The sequence below is a fragment of the Lycium barbarum genome, chromosome 2 (genome assembly GCF_019175385.1).
Source record: "Lycium barbarum isolate Lr01 chromosome 2, ASM1917538v2, whole genome shotgun sequence".
Classification (NCBI taxonomy): domain Eukaryota; kingdom Viridiplantae; phylum Streptophyta; class Magnoliopsida; order Solanales; family Solanaceae; genus Lycium; species Lycium barbarum.
In genome coordinates, this window is record NC_083338.1 from 114308380 (window position 1) to 114328694 (window position 20315).

At 36.5% G+C, this 20315-nt stretch overlaps 3 protein-coding genes and 1 pseudogene across 3 annotated transcripts; all 4 read right to left on the reverse strand.

Moving 5' to 3' along the window:
• Positions 1 to 3056: 3056 nt before the first annotated feature.
• On the reverse strand, positions 3057 to 4095 carry LOC132626820 (uncharacterized). Its single transcript, XM_060341822.1, has one exon. It carries the CDS (start codon positions 3571 to 3573, stop codon positions 3157 to 3159), a length of 417 nt encoding a protein of 138 aa, XP_060197805.1. The 5' UTR covers positions 3574 to 4095; the 3' UTR covers positions 3057 to 3156.
• A 352-nt stretch (positions 4096 to 4447) lies between these two features.
• Positions 4448 to 10328, reverse strand: LOC132628762 (probable inactive receptor kinase At1g27190; annotated as a pseudogene).
• A 105-nt stretch (positions 10329 to 10433) lies between these two features.
• On the reverse strand, positions 10434 to 12684 carry LOC132628763 (uncharacterized). Its single transcript, XM_060344527.1, has 4 exons — positions 11552 to 12684; positions 11170 to 11484; positions 10983 to 11082; positions 10434 to 10892 (listed from the first exon to the last, which is right to left on the reverse strand). Exons 1-4 carry the CDS (start codon positions 11899 to 11901, stop codon positions 10434 to 10436), a joined length of 1224 nt encoding a protein of 407 aa, XP_060200510.1. The 5' UTR covers positions 11902 to 12684.
• A 2874-nt stretch (positions 12685 to 15558) lies between these two features.
• On the reverse strand, positions 15559 to 19150 carry LOC132626819 (uncharacterized). The gene is made up of 3 exons (XM_060341821.1): positions 18891 to 19150; positions 17873 to 17922; positions 15559 to 16785 (listed from the first exon to the last, which is right to left on the reverse strand). The coding sequence occupies exon 3, from the start codon at positions 16681 to 16683 to the stop codon at positions 15919 to 15921; it is 765 nt and encodes a 254-aa protein (XP_060197804.1). The 5' UTR covers positions 16684 to 16785; positions 17873 to 17922; positions 18891 to 19150; the 3' UTR covers positions 15559 to 15918.
• Positions 19151 to 20315: the final 1165 nt, after the last annotated feature.

Here is a 20315-nt window from a genome sequence, read left to right on the forward strand (position 1 = left end):
GCGCATGTTCGTGATACGACTGTTGCATCTCCACCCCTTGAGTCTATTTCTATTATGAGCGATTTCACGGAGGTCTTTCCGCCAGATTTACCGGGTATGCCACCCGATCGTGATATTGATTTCTATATCGACGTGGACTCGGGGTACTTGTCCTATTTCTATCCCACCATATCGGAAGGCACCATCCGAGTTGAGAGAACTTAAGGAACAATTGCAGGATTTATTGAGCGAGGGTATCATTAGACCGAGCGTCGACCCTTGGGGTGCTCTAGTGTTATTTGTGAAGAAGAAAGATGGGACCATGAGGATGTGCATTGATTATCGCCCGTTGAACAAGGTCACTATCCGGAAAAATTTCCCTATACCTCGTATTGATGACCTGTTTGACCAGCTTCAGGGTGCTTCGGTGTTTTCTACGATTGATTTGCGTTTCGGCTATCACCAGTTGAAGATTAAGGCGGGGGATATTCCGGAGACAGCATTTCAGACGAAATATGGCCACTATGAGTTTCTAGTGATGCTTTTCTGGCTTACCAATGCCCCAGCTGCATTTATGACCTTGATGAATGGCATCTTTAGGCCGTTCCTTGATTCTTTTGTGATTGTGTTTATTGATGACATCTTGGTGTATTCCAAGAGTAGAGTGGAGCATGAGAGCCATCTTCGTACCGTCCTTGGGTTGTTGAAAAAACATAGCCTATTTGCGAAATTTTCTAAGTGTGAGTTCTGGTTAGAGTCTGTGGCTTTCTTGGGTCATGTGGTGTCCAAAGAGGGAATTATGGTTGACCCATAAAAGATTGAGGCTGTGAGGGGTTGGGCAAGGCCCGCTACTGTTACCGAGATTCGTAGTTTTGTGGGTTTGGTCAGTTATTACCATCACTTTGTGAAGGGTTTTGCTGCCATTGCTTCGTCTATGACCAGATTCACTCAAAGGATGTCCCTTCCAGTGAACGGATGATTGTGAGGAGAGCTTTCAAAAGCTCAAGCTTCTTTTGAACACAACCCCAATCCTAGGCTTACCTGTGGAGATCAAGGACTTCGTGGTCTATTGTAATACTTCCCGTATTGGTTTGGGTGCGGTGTTGATGCAGGAGGGTAGAGTGATAGCTTATGCTTCCCGTCAGTTGAAAGTTCACGAGAAGAATTACCCTGCCCATGATTTGGAGTTGTTGGCCATAGTCTTCGCTTTGAAGCTTTAGAGGCATTACTTGTACGGTGTCCATTGTGAGGTTTTTACCGATCACCATAGCCTTCAGCATGTGTTTATCCAGAGAGATCTTAATTCCAGGCAGCTGATGGATGGAGCTCCTGAAGGATTATGACATCTCTATTCTGTATCACCCTGTTAAAGCCAATGTGGTGGCTGATACCTTGAGTCGCAAGGCAGTGAGTATGGGGAGTTTAGCTCGATTGGTTGTTTTCGAGCGTCCGTTGGCCTTGGAGGTTCAGACTCTAGCCAACAGTTTCGTCCGTCTCGACATCTCGACCCTGTGGAGGATTTTTTCTTGTATAGAGGCGAGATCATCATTATTGGATCGGATCAAGGCTCATCAGTTTGAGGATTCTTAGTTGAGCAAGATCCGAGATAAGATGTCGAGAGGTGAGGCCAAGGAGGCCATGATTGACTTTGAGGGCATTCTGAGGATTAGAGGACGCGTATGCGTTCCTCGTGTTGGTGACCTGATTCAGTTGATCTTATCTGAGGCCCATAGCTCTCGCTATTCTATTCATCCAAGAGTGACTAAGATGTACCGTGATTTGAGACAACATTATTGGTGGCGCCATATGAAGAGGGATATAGTTGATTTTGTAGCTAAGTGTGGAAATTATCAACAGGTAAAGTATGAGCACCGGCGACCCGGTGGGGTGTTTCAGAGGATGCCCATTCCCGAGTGGAAGTGGGAGAGGATTACCATGGATTTTGTCACGGGTCTTCCGAAGACCCTTGGCAAGTTTGATTCTATTTGGATGATAGTGGATCGATTGACTAAGTCCGCTCACTTCGTTTTGGTTCAGGTTTCTTATATCGCGGAGAAATTAGACAAGATGTATATTCAGGATATTGTGAGATTACATGGGATCCCTATTTCTGTTGTATCATATCGGGGTACTATCTTCACTTCCCGATTATGGAGAGCATTTCATGATGAGTTGGGTACCCGATTGGACTTTAGTACAGCTTTCCATCCCTAGATTGATGGCCAGTCCGAGCGGACCATTCAGGTGCTCAAGGACATGTTGAGAGCGTGTGTTATCGACTTTGGTGGTCATTGGGATCAGCACTTGCCCTTGGTGGAGTTTTCATACAACAACAGTTATCATTCGAGTATTGGTATGACGCCTTTTGAGGCCTTATATCGTAGGAGGTGTAGATCTCTGATTGGTTGGTTCGATGGGTTCGAGGCTCGACCTGGGAGCACGGATCTATTGAGAGAATCCCTTGACAGAGTGAGAGTTATTCAAGTCAGACTCATAGTGGCTCAGAGCCGGCAGAAGATGTACGCGGACCAGACACTACAAAAAAAATTGGTTTTAGCGACGGACGAAATCCGTCGGTAAATAGCATATATCTGTTGCTAAACCAATATAGCTACAGAATAACTACAGAATTGAATCCGTCGGTAAAATCCTCGTAGCTAGCAATTTGCCGACAAAAAAAATGAATCCGTCGCTGGATTAACGACGGATTGGCGACAGATTTTATTTATTGTCAATATGAGCGACGAATGAAATCCGTCACGATGTTAATAATTTCCGTCGCTAATTGTATGAGTTATTTCGTCATTTCTTCTGATTGGCGACCAATAGTTTTTGTCGCTAATTCCGTAGCCAATTCTTTTAATACACATTTCTGCATTCCTTTTGGCGACGAAAATAATTTGTGGCAACATTTGAAATCCGTCGCAAATCTTTTTTATTTTTTATTTTATATAATATTTTAAATACACCTGTCCAAGCATATATTAGATACTCATGTAATAACTTAATTAATAGAAACTAATATTTTACAAGGTCCAAAATACATAGCAGAATGCAAATCAAGTTTGGAGCATCCACAACGATAATATCCAAATCGAAAAATCCAAAATCATATGCAACATCCACAAAGTCCAAACAACAAAACTAACAACCATAAAGTCCAAACCACAAAACTAACTAATGAGAGACTGGAGAGCCACGATCATCATCAGAAACCGATGCACGAACTTGATAAATGTTGGCAGTAGCTGGAGTTGGAACTATAGGTGCTATAGATGATGGATGGTCGTTAGGAGTGTCCATCTGAGAAGAGACTGAAGGATTCAATCCACGTACCCACTCAACAATAATAGGAAGCAAGTGATCAGTCAGTGCAGGAATTATGCTATCAGTTAGTGCAGGAATTAATCGCGTCACTAACTCATCCAAAGTTCCCGTCGCTGCTGGTTGAGCATTCGGAGGTGGTACTGAGGATGTAGCATCAGATGCAGAAGAAGGACAAAGATTCGGCCCATAATATAAGTGTGCTTGAGATCCAAGACCATATATTCTTCTTTCTTTACCCCTCCTACGGCTTCGTAATAGGCTTGACATTGATCAACTTCAAATTGAGTTTGTGACTAATTTTGTAGTATTTCTTGATATTTTTCCTGTAAAAGAGAGTGATAATTAGTTAAACTCATTTAACTAACAGTAAGCACATGTATAAGAACCATTAAATACAGCAAGAATAATGCCCTGAAAGCTTCAATACAATTTAAGATATCTCTGTCTCACTGAAGGAAGCAAACAAAGCTTTTTTTTTTTTTTTAAAGTTTTGATAAGTTCAGAGAACAATTCAAAAGCTGAACATCAACAATATAACCAGATTGGTGCTTTCTAAACTAACCACCATGAATTAAACAAAACGGTTATTAAACTATTACAGTGAAAATACCTAAATGAAACACCAACAGTATTCTCAAAACATACATCAATTAACTTATCTATAAAATAAATAATCTAGTCCTAGAAAAAACAATAAATGATGTTTCATCATAACACACACCCACACAATAAACAGTTATGCTTTCCTCTATGACCTCATAAAAATAACTGACATGTGCATCTGGCAAAAGAAACTGGCTTTCAAAATTTCCTTTTTTATGATGAGAGTTCTTCTGGATAGGGTGGCTACTGATATTGCAGTTAAAAGGTTTGGAGTGAATTTATCTTCCATCTGTAGCTGCTGTACTACTAATCACTATGAGGAGACTAGTTACCATTTGTTTAGTTGTGGTTATATTGCTAATCAAGTTTGGACTTTCTTCTGCAATTCACGTGGAATTAATCTGATCCATGGACAGGTTAAGACAAAAAGCTATGATGTGGTGGTTGGCAAAGCCTAAAAATGAGGTTCATAAAACCATTTTACAATGCTTACCAACTATCATATGCTAGCAAATATGGAAAAGCAAGTGCACTGCCAGGTTTGATAAAAAAACTATGTCTCACTAGTTCATTATCCAGCAAGTGACCAAGATGATCACTATGATCATTCATTTACAAGCACTATGATCACTATAATCATTCATCTACAGTTCTTTGACCTGCAACTACCTGCAACTACTAAATTTCAAAGCAAGCTCGCGAGCTAGTAAAAAGAAAATAACTTTCTAAATAATGAGATATAAGAGTTCTCCAAACAAGTCCTCTAGTTGCACCAGCAGCAAGCCTTGCTGGCCAAACAAGCTTGAAATCGCCATTCTTAACACCAGTACTAAGATTACTATGTAAAAGGGAATACAAACTTCCATTCTGCATATGCTGATACACCAAAAACCTTTCAGTATCAACTATACAAAAACCTAATAAAGGCACTAAATTCGGGTGCCTAAGTTGCCCCAACTGATTCATCTCGGACCGAAACTGTTTTTCGCTTATTTACAACTACTCAGCCTTTTAATAGCTAATTGCAGATCCATCCGACAACATACCTCTATAAGAAACACCATTCCTAGTTGAAATTACAATATTTCCACTATCAAAAGAATTAGTACCTGCTAATAAATCATTAAGCTTAATCTTGTTAACAGATTTTTGAAACAATGTAAACGGAAGAAGCTTAAAAGCTCTCAACTTTTCAACCCAATCACAACCATTATTACTACTACCTTTACCATTACCAATCTCTCTATCTTCCTAGTTTGGCTAAACCAAAAACCATCTCCAAATCCCAAATCCAAGAATTAAAGATCGTAAAGCACCAACACCACCAACAACTATAATAACAACAAGACTCTTATTACTCAACTTAATACATTTATTTCCAAGTGGATTCCCACAAAGTCCATTATTCCCTTCAACAACTAACTATGCTCTCTATAAGATGAGAATAAATATGTGCAGAGATCAATGAAAGAATCTGTGCAGAACTTAGTAATCACTAGTTACTACCAAACAAAAATTTCAGACAAGTGGATGTGAAGAGTAGATGGTAAAGATTGTCCCAAGTCCCGAGTAGGAGAAGCTGCATTTTTTGGTGTACCAGAACTTCATATAGATGCATAGATAAAAACCCAACTCTTTATTCAACATTAAGGAGCCAAAGAATTATCGCGGCTTACAAAAAAAGTACTTAGTTCAAATAAACCAATTATAGATCTGTTAAGAAAACAAATTATCTTGAATCAACTAGCTTACATAGATGAAGATGAGTGAGCTTACATCATAGACTATTGCAAGCATTGATATAAAAAACCAACTTATGTACACTTGAGTTTTAAAGCCAGAAGAAGATGCTTAAAGTAATGAAACTAAAGTCAGAATACCAATTGGTGATTTACTTGCAAAAGTATACAACATTGACCATAAGCATAAATTTACTACATTAACATGATGGTGTCTAATTCCCAGCTCAATGATAATAAAATCCAACGGTTCTTGGTTGGTATGATATACTAGGATAAAAGCTTCCAAAAACACAGGCATTACTTAACTCACTAGAAGGACATAGATTTTAAGATCAATATTAAAAATTTCCCAACTCCACAGTTGACACCAGAAAGACCTTTATTTGACACACCGAACCGTTTCAACTGATCCAACCTGCCAATCTCAAATGGTATTGATCCAGCAATTTTGTTGTCATTTAGCAAAAAGGTGTTCAAGAATTTGCAGTTAATAAACTCAGGTGGTATAGAACCAGTAAAAGAGATACCAGAAAGATCAAGATTAACTAAATTAGGTAACCAAGAACAAATTTGAACAGGTAGTGAACCTAAAAGTGAGTTCCTAGAAAGATCAAGTGATTGAAGTGAACTACAAAACTGAAGATCAGGTGGTAGTGAACCAGATAAAGACATAGAAGTAAGTTGAAGTGAAATGAGCCTACTTTGAGAAAACAAAAGCAGAATTATTAATTTACTCTGCTAAAGGAATATGAGTGTTCAGAAAACATATTTGTTAACATAAAAAAACTGAACTGAAATCAGACAGTACATGACTGTAAATCTGCCACTTTATATAATGGTAGTGCTAATCTTGGATTAGATAGCATTGCAAATGGTTGTGTAGTTGAGTTGATATTTAACCATTCCCCTTCGATCTACTATGTTAAAAACTTACTCGTACCCAGTGTTTAACAAAACCCTATCAAGACTTGTTTGGTGTTTAAATTAAACTAACGGATGCAGACGGGGTTTTTTTACACACTTTTGTTATGATTAAGTATTTTACCCATCTAGTACTGTGTCTTAATTTCTGGCATGGCTTTTACTCTTGATTTTCTTATAAGCATCATTTATATATGTAGTTAATGTTTCCCACTATGTTTAAGATAGTATCTTTGAGGAGATTCCATCTTTTAAACAAACTTGCCTTGTGTGCAGGGATTATGTGAGCAGACTGTAAAGGTTCTGCAGATAATGGAAGCGATGGAATGGAACCAACCCTTATAATGCTAAATATGCTAATGAATGCTTTTGGGAATGTTGGTAGGAATATGGAGGCACTATTAATTTACCATCATATAAAAGAGATGGTAAGTCTTTAAAATTTCCAATAAAATTTCCAATGAGCTCTAAACACATTTCCTGACATAAACTTTGCTGATAGTGGTGCCGCTATTTCTGTAGGCTACTAGTCCTGATGTGGTTACTTATAGCACTTTAATGAAGGCCTTTATGAGGGCTAAAAAGTTCGATCAAGTTTGGCTTCTAATATTGCTATCAGCCATTGGCTTTCGCTCTTTTCTTGAATGTGATGGGGCTAAACAAAGAAACTTCCTATAGAAGATTATAGAATGTTGGACTCACATGCATGATTCAGGCTCGCTCACCAACAAAAGATTTCCCATCATGACCGTGTGTATGGACGTGCAAATGTACCTCACTTGGTGTTGGATCTCGACCCTTTTTAATAGCCTATACAAGAAAAAAATATACATAGTTTAGTAACTTCCATAACCAACAAAAATAGCAACCAATGTCACAGTAGAGAATATATTTTGACATATTCCTTTTACATATGCAGAGTCCATATGAAAATATGTTCATGAAAATTTAAAAACTAATTGAAGGCAGGAAATCAGTAAAACGTTATGGTGAAAATCAGAGAAAACCTTTAAAAACTAATAGTATTAATTAGTCTGTGGCAGTCCATGAACCCATACAGTCAATGGATAACCGATCCCAATCATTATCTTCAGAATTTGTTCGCAAATAGGCTATATCGCAAGTCCAATAAATACAATTATAGAATACATGTCTTTCTAATTGATATGTAGGTAACTGCCATAGCCGGCTCATAGTATATTTTAAGAAAAATTGAGAATTTGACATGATCAGGAAAAAGGATCAACACTAATGAAAGCTGGTTTCTGTAATGAAGTCATACGTTACGTCCGTTCGGTGGCACCCAATTCTCATACGTTATGCTTTTACTATACCCGAAACAATGAGTAAATGACTCAATTAATGAGTGAAAATATGCTATTTTTATTGCTCAGCAAATTCTTTTAGTGAGAAAATAAGAGATAAAGGCCAATTCTTTTATATAATTATATAGATGTTCAACATTTTCAACCTACGATTGATGAAGCACTCTAAATTTCTGAAAACAACAAATAACTTACAAGTCCAAAGTTGCCAACATAAACATACTGCAACAACTGATGAGGCATTCACCTTCATGATGGAAATTTAGTTAGGCAAACGCCAAAGCCACAAAATTAACTTACAAGGCTCTTGTGATGCTCTCCGATGGAAATAGAGCGGCCTGTGTGAGTCCCACTGGCAACTGCATCCTATCCGCCACGACGATTCTTTGAAGCTATTTTTGATTTTTCAATAACCTTAGGATCTGCCCAATATTTCTTCCAACTTTCCCATGTTTCTTTCGGAACATAAACTGGCCGAATCCCCTCACCTTTTATTGTGCTAACGAAATCACAGTACCTTCTCGCTGCCTTTCTACGCCATTGCTTCCTCACTTCACTATCAATCAAAGAATCCCAATAGAATGTCTTCTGAAATAATTTTACAGAGTAGAGTATAATAATAAGCTCATCATCTCAGTAGAGAAAAATTATAAGACGAGTTATAAGAAAAGCACCATCAGTCACCCAATAAGTGGGAAAGTAAAAGAACTGCAGCTTTCTCTAACAGGTGAAAAGAATGAGATGTTGCCCGTGTTGCAAGGAATTAAGATAGAGGGATTATTAGACATGTTCTTGGTTACTTACTATGACATCTTCGATTAAGAATAAAGCTCTACATCTCATAGTCAAAGTTAAATAAAAAAATCTATTTTTCATTCTGAACACTAACGGTAATTAGTGACAAACGTTTCGGTTATTATACCTAGAATTCTCCGAGATAAAAATCTTTTGTCTCTTGTGAGACACTTTTCCAGTTAACTCCATTAGGCTCAAATTCATTCTTGAAAATCTTAGTTATCATCTCAGAGCATAATCTCGATGGTTCCAACCTGGACAAATTTGAAGATATTATATGAAGTCTATCATAAAGCAATTACAGTATAAAAATAATAATGGTGCAAGCAGAAACTAACCCTGAAGGAGAAAGAAAAATAAGTGTCCGCTGCACGTTACTGTTTCTCTCACCTTCACCTGCTGCATCACTCTAAGCAGATGAACCTTCACCTATTGCGTTTCTCTGAGTAGACGCACCCTCGCCTATTACGTTGCTCTCATTAGGTATTATAGGAGATGATTCAGAAATGGATGGGGTGATACCATGACCTGATGTTTGAATGGGTGGCGTAGTAGTAGGACATGTTTGAACTTGGTCTTGCCCACCTAAGGAATTTTTACCACCTTGTTGAGAACTAATTGTGGGAACAGGAACAGAAGGCATATTACCTCGACCAGCGCTACCTCGACCTCTAGTTGAGGTCTTGATTACGCGGCCCATGCTACCTCGACCTTTAGTTGAGGTCTTGATTATGCGGCCCATGCTACCTCGACCTCTGCTACGAGACATATCTACAAGAAAAAAAAAGAGGCAATCATCTTTTAGATAATCAGCATGAGAGTAAGCAATTGAAACCACTGATTACACACAAAAAATGGGCAGTAAATTATTTGTTTTGCACAATAATTATGCTTTTTATTATTGAAATTCGACCAACTTCCTGTGACCAGATTCACAGAAACATGTTAGGTCTATGGATCCTCACTTTCCTGATGAAATTTTTATAAGGAAAGTTAAGGGATGAATGTCAAGCTTTATATAAAAGGTGATCAGTTAAAATGAAAGAAGTCAAAACTCCACAAAAGGTCCATTTGCAGTAGTAAACTCAGGTTAATACCTTCAATGTTAAGAAATGAAATCACAGTGGACGCAACTAACAGAAATGGAAGAGATCATCACAAGCAAACTGTTTTCTTTAAAGATTACACAAAAAAATGGACAGTAAATTAAATTGTGCAAAACCATAGAATTATTGCTAGATTTTCAGCATAGTAAGAAATGGATATATTAAGAAAAAGTCTTTGGATTGTGCATACATTATGAAAATGACTAAGAAGCTTAGACATCTAACACAACCAACAAATGTAGACATATCATATACTTATAACATCCAAAACATATTACTACAAACAAAAGTTAATAAAGATACAGTAGCACATTTCTATCAACAAACTAGTCAGTATCTATTTCTTCTTCGAACTCCTCCTCATCATCTTCCTCAGTTTCATACTCATCTTCTGTAGATTTTTCTTCGGAGTCTTGATGCTCTTCTTCGAATTCATGATGCTTTGGAAACAATCCATCATCAATTGGTTCATCCATTTCAATTTCTTCCCCATTTGGATCATGCAGGAGTATAACTTCATCAACGGTCATATTCATATCTATCTCATGGACTTCAACTTCTTCAACTTGGAATGGAAGATTTAGTTCCACTTACGGAGTTGTGATCACTTCCTCATCAGGTAATTCAATAACATTTCAAGGTTTGACTTTCAATACAGCTAACCAATCATCCTTGTCCTTTTTTGTGCTACGATAAGACACATAACACACTTGAGTTGCTTGCATCGCAAGAAAAAAAGGTTCATATTTGTTAAACCGACGACGATGGTTAACGTCGACCAATTTGTACTGATTATGCTCCTTAACACCAACATTCATAGTTGTATCAAACCATTCACACTTGAATAATGTAGTTTTCTTTAAAGCTACTTCACGGTATTCCACTTGTATAATCTCTTGTATCCGTCCATAGTAATCGCCAACATTTGGATCCGAGATACAAACTCCTCTGTTCATTGTTAATCTAGCACTACCGCGACGTAATGTGTGAAATTTGTATCCATTAACAAAACACATTGGATAATCATATGCTCTTATTAATAGTCCATGAGAAAGACTACGCAAGTATTTGTTCTCAATATGATTGGATCGAACCTATTTTAAGAAAATTATAAGACTTAGTCAAATTTCACAAGCCATTTTAAGCAGTCATAGTTTAAAAGATAATGATTGATGGAGGCTTACATATTCCTTGAACCATATAGAAAAATATGTTTCAAGACTCTCATCTATTTGATCTTGAGATAGATTCGGGAACTCTTCTTGCAAACGTTGCACATACATACTTCATTGCAACAAAGTAAGTTAAATAGAAACTCATAATATATGGATATATTCATTAAATAAAATAAGTATAACTTTATAATGTTACCTCACAAATGGCTCAACCGCTTTAGTATTTAGTAAAATATAAGTTTGGGCAGCCTTGATTTCTTCAAGGGACAAATCTCTTTTTTTTTCTTCTCGCGATAGTTTGCATGGATGAGTGAATATTGAAACATTTCCTTCAATATCTTCTACAACACCACCATCATTGTTACGGGCCACATTTTGATGACGTGAGATAACATGAGGTTCAAAATAATGAGAAAACAATTGTGTTGACTCCGCCATCAAGTATGCTTCACAAATGGAACCCTCAACACTAGCTTTGTTCCCAATCATGTTTTTAAGAGTTCGAAGGTACCTATAAATGTAAACCAATAAATTATAGGATACTTGTCACCATTAAAGAATATATATTTTATATTTACCTCTCAAAAGGGTACATCCATCTGTATTGTACAGGTCCAGCAATCCGTGCTTCATATGGCAGGTGCACGGGTAAATGTTCCATTGAGTTAAAGAATCCCGAGGGAAATATGCGTTCTAACTTACACAAGATCTGTGGGATGTGTACCTCTAATCTCTCCAAGTCCACTGCTCGGAGAACAGTTGAAGTAAAATCTTTAAAAGACAAACTCAACTCTATAAGTGTCTGCCACACATTACTAGAAAGTAGCTCACGAAAGGCAATTGGCAATAGTCGTTGCATGAACACATGACAATCATGACTTTTCATGCCAAATAACTTAAATTTGTCCGTGTCCAGGCATCGACTCATGTTCGAAACATACCCATCTGGAAACTTCACACCTTCCAACCAATCGAACAAGACAACTTTTTCATTCTTTTCTATTGTATATGCAACTTTGGGATAGCTTCCATCAGGATCCCTTTCTTACTGTGGTCGATCGCAATATTTTGCAATATCTAGACGTGCTTTCCGATTGTCTTTGGTTTTGCCAACAACATTAAGAACAGTGTTAAACACATTATCAAAGACATTCTTCTCAATATGCATGACATCAAAGATTATGTCGTATCATGTTAGAACTCCAATAAGGCAAATCCCAAAAGATGCTTCGTTTTTTCCATCTGCATGAATTACATATCCTCTTATTAACTTCTTGTGCATATAACTCAGTTACGTTTCTTATCCCCAACTCACAAATTTGATTCAAAATTTCTTCTCTTGTTCTAACGGTAGGTGGTGGCCTTGTGACAGTATGACCTTTAAGAAAGTTTTTACTATCTCTCCTAAATGGATGATTTTGATCAAGAAACATTCTATGACTGTCAAACCAAGTTGTTTTCCCACCATGTTTTAATCTGAAGGATTGTGTTTCCTCCATACAATAAGGACATGCTAAGTTGCCACCTGTACTCCATCCTGATAACATAGAATATGCTGGAAAGTCATTGATTGTCGACATCAATGTTATATCCCGTATTTTGTACATTCGGATAATTCGAGATAATTGCGATAAGTTAAGGGCAAGGCTATATTTTGATCTTGTGTAATACACAAATTGTTTATGAAATTTTTTGATGTGGAAACATTAAGAAAGGCTAGGGGTAAAAAGAAAAATTCACAAGGTGGCTCATGAAGATATTAAGGAAAACTTGGGGTTGAAAGTGAATTATAGAAAGTTAATAATTCATGAAATAAAAGGCCAAGTGGCCATGTGATGTGGTGTGGGCTATGGCCCACATGGATGTATAATATAAGTTGATGAAAGAAGACAAATTGATCATATTCATCATCTTCACCCCTTAGAAACTTGTAGAATCTTGGAGAAAAAGAACAAGGGCCATTTGGCCATGGCATAGCCGAACAAGGCCTTGGAAAAATCTTGATCAAAAAAATATTTTCTTCTAGCAATTCAACCTATTGGAAGGTCCTCTTTAACGTGGAGTAGTTGTTGGAGCAAGCAAAACACTTATTTGTGCACTTTACCACCCTAGCCAAGTTGAGAAGTGTAATGAAGAAAGGTAAGGTTTAATCTTCTTTTTATATGTTATGGATGGGTTGTGTATGTTGTGGTATGTGGAAATGAATGAAATTCATGAAATTTTGTGTGTTGGGGTTGAGCCGTGTAGATGGGTGTTGGTCGTGTATGTGTTGTGTTGTGTAGGAGTGATGAACCAATTTTTACTTAGTACCTTGGTTGTTGTTGTTATGGATTCTATGATGAGAATAAAAGTTCAATAATTCTAGTTGAAGTTGTAATCGTCGGAGAGTTGTTTTAGAAGCTAATGCGATATTAATACCACTTCTTGTATTTATGGAAAATAATGTTGTTAGTGTGTGAATTATTGGTGTAGTTCATGAATTTGAAAGAAGGAAATGTGTTGTTATTGTTCTTGTTGAATTTGGAAGGTTTCGGGTGAAGTGGTATGTTGGTTGGGTTGTTTTGAATATTGTGTGAATTGTTTGAAGTGTTCTTGAATCATGTTAGAATGATTTCGGATTAACTCTTGAATGTGGGATCATTGGTGTTAGCTTGATTGTATATGGTTGATTTGAACATAAGTGAAATGTCATCGAATTATGTAAAGGAGTCACTAATGTTAGAATGCATTTTGAATTGATTGTCGAAGTTGTAAATATAGTTGTGGGTATTGTTGTTGATAATTTGGCCGAGTTGAATTCTCAGATTGTTGTTAATGATTTGGCCAAGTTGGATTCTCGGGGATGGTCGTATTTACAAGGGAGATGCTGCCAAAATTTCAGCAGATTATAAATAAATTTGTTTGAAAGACTAAGATAAGTATGTGATGATAAGTCTAATGATTGTATAAATCCTCTTGAATGTAGACTAGCAAGCTTGGACGAATAAGCGTAGCTAATAGGACGTGGAACAGGCATGTAAGGCTTACCCTTTCTTTCTTTTGGCATGTCCTAGAGCTAAGTAAGTTATGATACGTACCTTGGGATAACTCTATTCTTGATTCTGAGCTTGTTAATAATTCTTATCCACTTCTTGATATGAGTATACTTAGTATAGTCGAGCTTATTGTACGATTGAATAACAAGCAAAGCATAAAGAGTTCTTGTTTTTTTTTAAAAAAAAAGAGTTCTGTAAGTAGTAATGTCCCTAACTTTCGTAGATGGTCTCGAATTATTTTGGAAACGTTCGTAGAGGTTTCTATAATGAATAACGTCCATAACTTTCATATGCTAACTCGGATTGCTTTGAAACGTTCATAAAGGTTTCTGTAATGAATAACGTCCATAACTTTCTTATGCTAACTCGGATTGACTCGAGACGCGTTTATGATCCTTCAAATGTCGATTCGTGTACTTACCTATTGAGTCCTACAATCTGATTTATGTGCATATGGTTTTACTAATGATTTCGAGAAAATTAGTTTTGTACTAAAGGAAACATAAAGTTGATTTTCAAAACCACTCCGAAGGGGGTGTGAGATTTTACTATTTCGTTTCATTTACGATTTATGTTTACACTCCATAGCATCATTTCTTTGTATTGATATTTGTGGATTAAGTTGCGTCGACGCCATCATTATTATTATGCCGGAAGCGGCATGCCCGAAGGGGCCATCATTATTATTATGCCGGAAGCGGCATGCCCGAAGAGGCCATCATCATTATTATGCTGGAAGCGGCATGCCCGAAGGGGCCATCATTACTATGCTGAAAGCGGGCGTCCGAAGGGACTATTTTGTTAGCATGTCGGAAGCGGCACGTGTGTTAGATTGCATCAATTACTTAAAGAATGTGTGTTCGCTTGCGTTATTTACTTAAGGATTGTTTTGAGACCTCGTGTATACATTTATGCTTCTTCCAGCGAAGGCTGCAGGTATTGAGTTTGATTGTGATTTCTTCTCTCCTAAATCAAGTTATGGTTATGATTTGTTACCGCCTTACATATTCAGTACATATTCCGTACTGACCCTCTTTCCTCGGGGGCTGTGTTTCATGCCACGCAGGTGTATACAGATGAGTGGAAGACATTGGCTACAGGATGTTCCCATGCTACCAGCTGGATTGGCGAGCTCCATCTCAGTTCGAAGTGTTGCCGGGTCAAAGTACTTATGTCATGGTATTTTGTATATGTTAGAGACTTTGCAGATAGTGTCCTGTGGATAGAGCGTCGAGAAGTGCGAATCATTTGTAGATTTTAAAAGAATATGTATTTTAGACGATTTCGATTGGTTTAAAGTATTTAATTGATTGAAAATTTTCATAATCATTATAAAGACAATGATCTCTATGTGAAAAAGTTTCATGCTTTTAAAAGTTTTTTAAATGACAAGTTTTGATAGAGCGAATATTTAAGGGTTCGCTCGACTCTGAGGAGAGTCGGGTGACCGTCATGCCCTATCGAGATTAGGGTGTGACAATCAAAGCTGCCCTTAATTGAAAGTTTTGCTTTTTTGAGATGTCAAATGCTTCTACACCCGTCTCCCACAACAAAGTCAATTCCTTTATTAGAGGTTGCAGATAAACATCAATTTTTTGTTTAGGATTGTGTGGCCCCGGTACATTGACAATTAAGAACATGTATGCCTCTTTCATACACATCCCTGGAGGCAAATTATATGGAGTGACAATTACAGGCCACAAAGAGTATTTTCTCCCCGTCTGAGCAAATGGTTGGAAACCATCTGTACATAACCCCAACCTCACATTCCTTGGTTCAGCAGCAAAAAAGGAATGAGTTTCATTGAAGTGCTTCCAAGCCTCAGAGTCTGATGGATGACGCATTACCCCCTCCTCTTGTATATGCTCATGATGCCATCTCATGTCGGCAGCTGTAGCATGAGACGCATATTATCTCCGCAATCTAGGAATCAAAGGGAAATAATATATTTTCTTGTAAGGGACCAATTTCCTCTTACGAGAACCAACACGACATTTATACCTCTCATAGCCACAAAACTTACAAGATGTTAGGTCCTCATCATCACCCCAATACAACATACATCCTGAATTACAACAATCAATCTTTTCAACAGGCAAACCCAAGCTACGCACAAGCTTCTTGGTCTGATAATAACTATCAAGCACTATGCTATCTTCAGGTAAAGCCTCTTTCAATAGTTGCATAATTTGATTATAACCCCTCTGTGACAAAGTATTCTCACTTTTAATATTTAACATCCTAGAAACTACTGCGAGTTGAGAGAGGGAAGAACCAGGATACAATTTTGCATCAGCGGCTTGTAGCAAATCATAAAACATCTGGGACTCAAGATTAGGCTCCTCCGCCATTGAAGGATTAGATTCCTCCTCCACTGAAGGTTCACAGTGATAAGATGACTCAGGTTCAGTATTACTCGAACCCTGGCCAAAGTTCGGTCCAACTGCATCTAAAACCATTTGGCGATATGGATTATCATATCCCAATTCTGGTTGAGTACCACCATGCAAATCACTATACATCTCACCGGTCACTTCTTTTTCCCCTTGATACTTCCAAACAAAATAGTTCTCAACAAATCCAAACGATTGAAGGTGCGATTTAACGGTTTCAACATCCATGAAGTTAATATTGTGACATTTTTTACACGGACATTTGACATCATCACCACTCATGCAGTTTCTCTGACAACATGAGAACTCAAGAAACTAGAATTAATAACCCCTCGACCATCCAACTTATCATACATCCAACAACGCTCTAGATTATCCATGATCCTATTTAATGTTAAAATAAAGAAGAAACTTAGAGTTACTTTCTGTAAATAAGTAAGACAATCAGAATGTCATCCAAAGGAAAACAAGTTGAGTTTAAGACCAATTTTTTTTAACTGCAAAAAGAAAGTGTGTTGGCTATGAAGTTTAAGACCATATTTAAAAGAGAATGTCAAATTAAAGCCTCTTATGGTAGTCGTGACAAGTAACTACTATAAAGAACGACAAGTGACTTTCTAGCTGTATACTGCTAAGTATGACAGTGAACTCATCATTTTTCTATTTTGGAACTATTGGAGAAAAAAACATGAAATATACTGAACATGAAATTAAGGAGGTAATAATAAAATTTCTTAATCAACAAAGGAAAAAATTAGTAAAGACAAGAAAGATTACCAACATTAAAAAAAGCAGGTATAGATACTATAATCCTACTCAACCAGACAACTTCACTAAAATGCGCCATCAACCACAAATAATTTCAGCAAGGGTAATCAAACAAATAATGACACAGAGGATAGCCCCAAACTTTATGAGCCAAAGTTAAAGGTAATTAAACAACCTACTGTTTTTTCTCTTAGTTTTCTGGTTGTTAAAGAAAGAAGAATCTCAAGAAATCAATTAAGCAAAACGAGGCAAATCTATTCTTTACAGAATCTCTCAAGATGGTAAGGAATACAAAAAATTTCACTAATTCAAACATTAGGTGAGGTAAAAGAAATCACAAGTCACATTAGGACTTCCCAAAGTGGCTATAAACTTAGTTATGTTCATTTTAGAGAGGTTAAACCTGCTAACTTTAGGCAAAAAAGGGCAGAACCGAGAAGTGCTTTGAAATACTTACCTTAATCAATGAATGTCACATTTACCATTTGGAATTACTTAGCCTTGTCACGAGAGGATCATGTTTACAAAATTTGAAGACTCAAAGTATCATAACAATATTAAATAATTCATGTATTTAGTAAATGAAGTTTAAACATGCCTCAAACTCAAAGTTCTTCGCTTAATGTTAAGCTCATTTTAGGACTTTAAAACTTCTCCATTTGTGAACAAAAAGTGAGATCAAATAGCAATAATCCTAACAAACCTTTTAGAGCTTTTTGAAGAATTTGATGAAGTACAACTCTTTCCTAAACCCTGCAAGAATGAATATAAATCAAATCCTTCAGTATTAGTGAAATAGAGATAGCCAGGAAACCAAAAATTTATGTTCTTTAACAACATAAACATCGTTAAATGTCATAAAAGAGGAAAATAGCATTGAACAAAATAGCAAAAGAAAAGAAGAAATAGGTACCCAAACCCTCAATTTTTATCTATACGTTTCTAGAGAGCTATACATACATCTACTAGTTAATTATTAGTTTATTACATTCTAACTTAGATTAATGTGCACATAACAAGTAAATTGAGATAAATGGGGTCAACTGAGAATAGTTCTTGCTTGCAGTTCCAATAGTAATAAAAACCCACTATTTTCACACTAACTACCCAATTAAATTCCAAATAATTTCAAGAATGCATAAGATCACAACTCTTATAACTAATTTTCATAAAGGAGTTGATTAAAAAGAGTACACCTTGGGGGTATTCGGATTCCTAACTTGGGTTTACATAAAACAGAGAAGGAGGGCAAGTGAGATATGGAATTTGAAGAGAAAACTGCAGTTGCTGAAGTTGCACCCATATTTTCTTGGAAAACTAATTTTCGATGCTAAACAGAGAAACTAAACTATATTTAAGAAACCCAAAATAAAACAATTGCAAAGTATCTTCTCCTTCCAACACACTGACACTTACAAGGTGGCAACAAAACCAAAATTTATGTTCTTTAACAGCATAAACATTGTTAAATGTCATATACAAAATTCAAGCTAAGCAATAACTTCCCCAAATCACAAAGACCGTGATCAAACTTGTTGATTTTCAACAAAAACAGGAAAATAAATAAGACCCACAATTTATTCAGCTATAATTCGTACAAGAAAAACAAAGTACACACAGAAATTAATTAAATTTCAACTCAAACAGAAAGAAGGATGATTTTCAACAAAAACAAAAATAAAGACCCACAATTTATTCAGAGAAAGAAACAGATTTGACACCTGAAATTCAACTCAAAACCCCTCAGAAGAGAGAAAAAGGGCTCAGAGAGAGCCCTCTCTTTGATGAAACAACTGCTACTACTAAGGGTAGACCAGCACCTGTAAATAGAAAGAGCTACGCGACTCTTACTGAGGTTTTTAGGGTTATTATTATTATTATTGATATTCATTCATTGCCTCTCTCTCTAGTGTATATATGTGCCGCCTTTCATAATACCCAAACCCTCAATTTTTTATCTATATGTTTCTACCCTTTAAGGGAAAATGTTTATGAGCCTGTTTGGATGGGCTTATGCCTATAAGCTGCAAACAACTTATAAGCTAAAAAAAATAAGTTGGGGTAGTCTAACTTATTTTGTTTTGGCTTATAAGTTGTTTTCAGCTTATAAGCTGCTTTAGATAAGCTAAGTTAAATGGGCCCAATTATTTTTTTGAGCTTATTTTAAGCACAAAATGACTTTAAGCTAGCTAGCCAAACACTCAAAAAAGCTGAAAACAACTTATAAGCCAATCCAAACGGGCTCTATATCATTTACCCACTAGAAAAGGTGGCTAACTGAGCTGAGCATGACAAAAAATACAAAGAAAAAATGGAAGATCTATGATATTTACGAGAATTCAAACTTTTTTAACTGATATAGAAAAGCAAGAAAGAGAGAGAGAAATAAAAAAAGTAAATCACCATGGTAAATGAGAAATGAACAGAGTGAGAGTATGAGAATGGCGGCAAATTTTCGGTGGGTTTGAAAAGCAATTTTCCGGTGGGTTTGAAGAGCAAAGTATATTTTCAAGAGAAAGATACCTTGAAGATGGTGGATTTGAAGAGAAAATTCTGGTGGGTTTGAGGTGTTAGTGCATTTAGAGGCTATTTCATTTTATTTCGTTGATAAAAATAAAACTAAATTTTATTTACCAACGGATAAATTCTGTCACTAAAAATTAACTTGAAATTTTACCATTTTAAAAGATAACGACGGAAATATCTGTACCAACTGGTATTAAAATATGGTGAAACATACATATTACTTAACGACGGAAATAATCCATCGCTACATACGTCGCTAATCTGTAATAAATTTTGCCACCCATGGTTTGTTGAAATTTTAGTAGCTAAAATAAAGGGGCATAATTTTCGAGCTAAAATATAGCGACAGATTTAAAAATCCGTCGCTATTTCGTCGTTAATTTAGAAATCATTTCTTTTTTCAAATTTTTGGCGACAAAATTGTAATTCTGTAGGTAATCTGTTGTTACCTAGAGACGGAATTAATTGTGTCGCTAAAACCAGTTTTTTTTGTAGTGGGAAGGTTCGGGATTTGAAGTTTGCTATTGGTGATTAGGTTCTATTGAATATTTCACCCATGAAGGGTGTTATGGGATTTGGTAAAAGGGCAAGTTGAGCCCTAGATACATTGGCCCATTTGA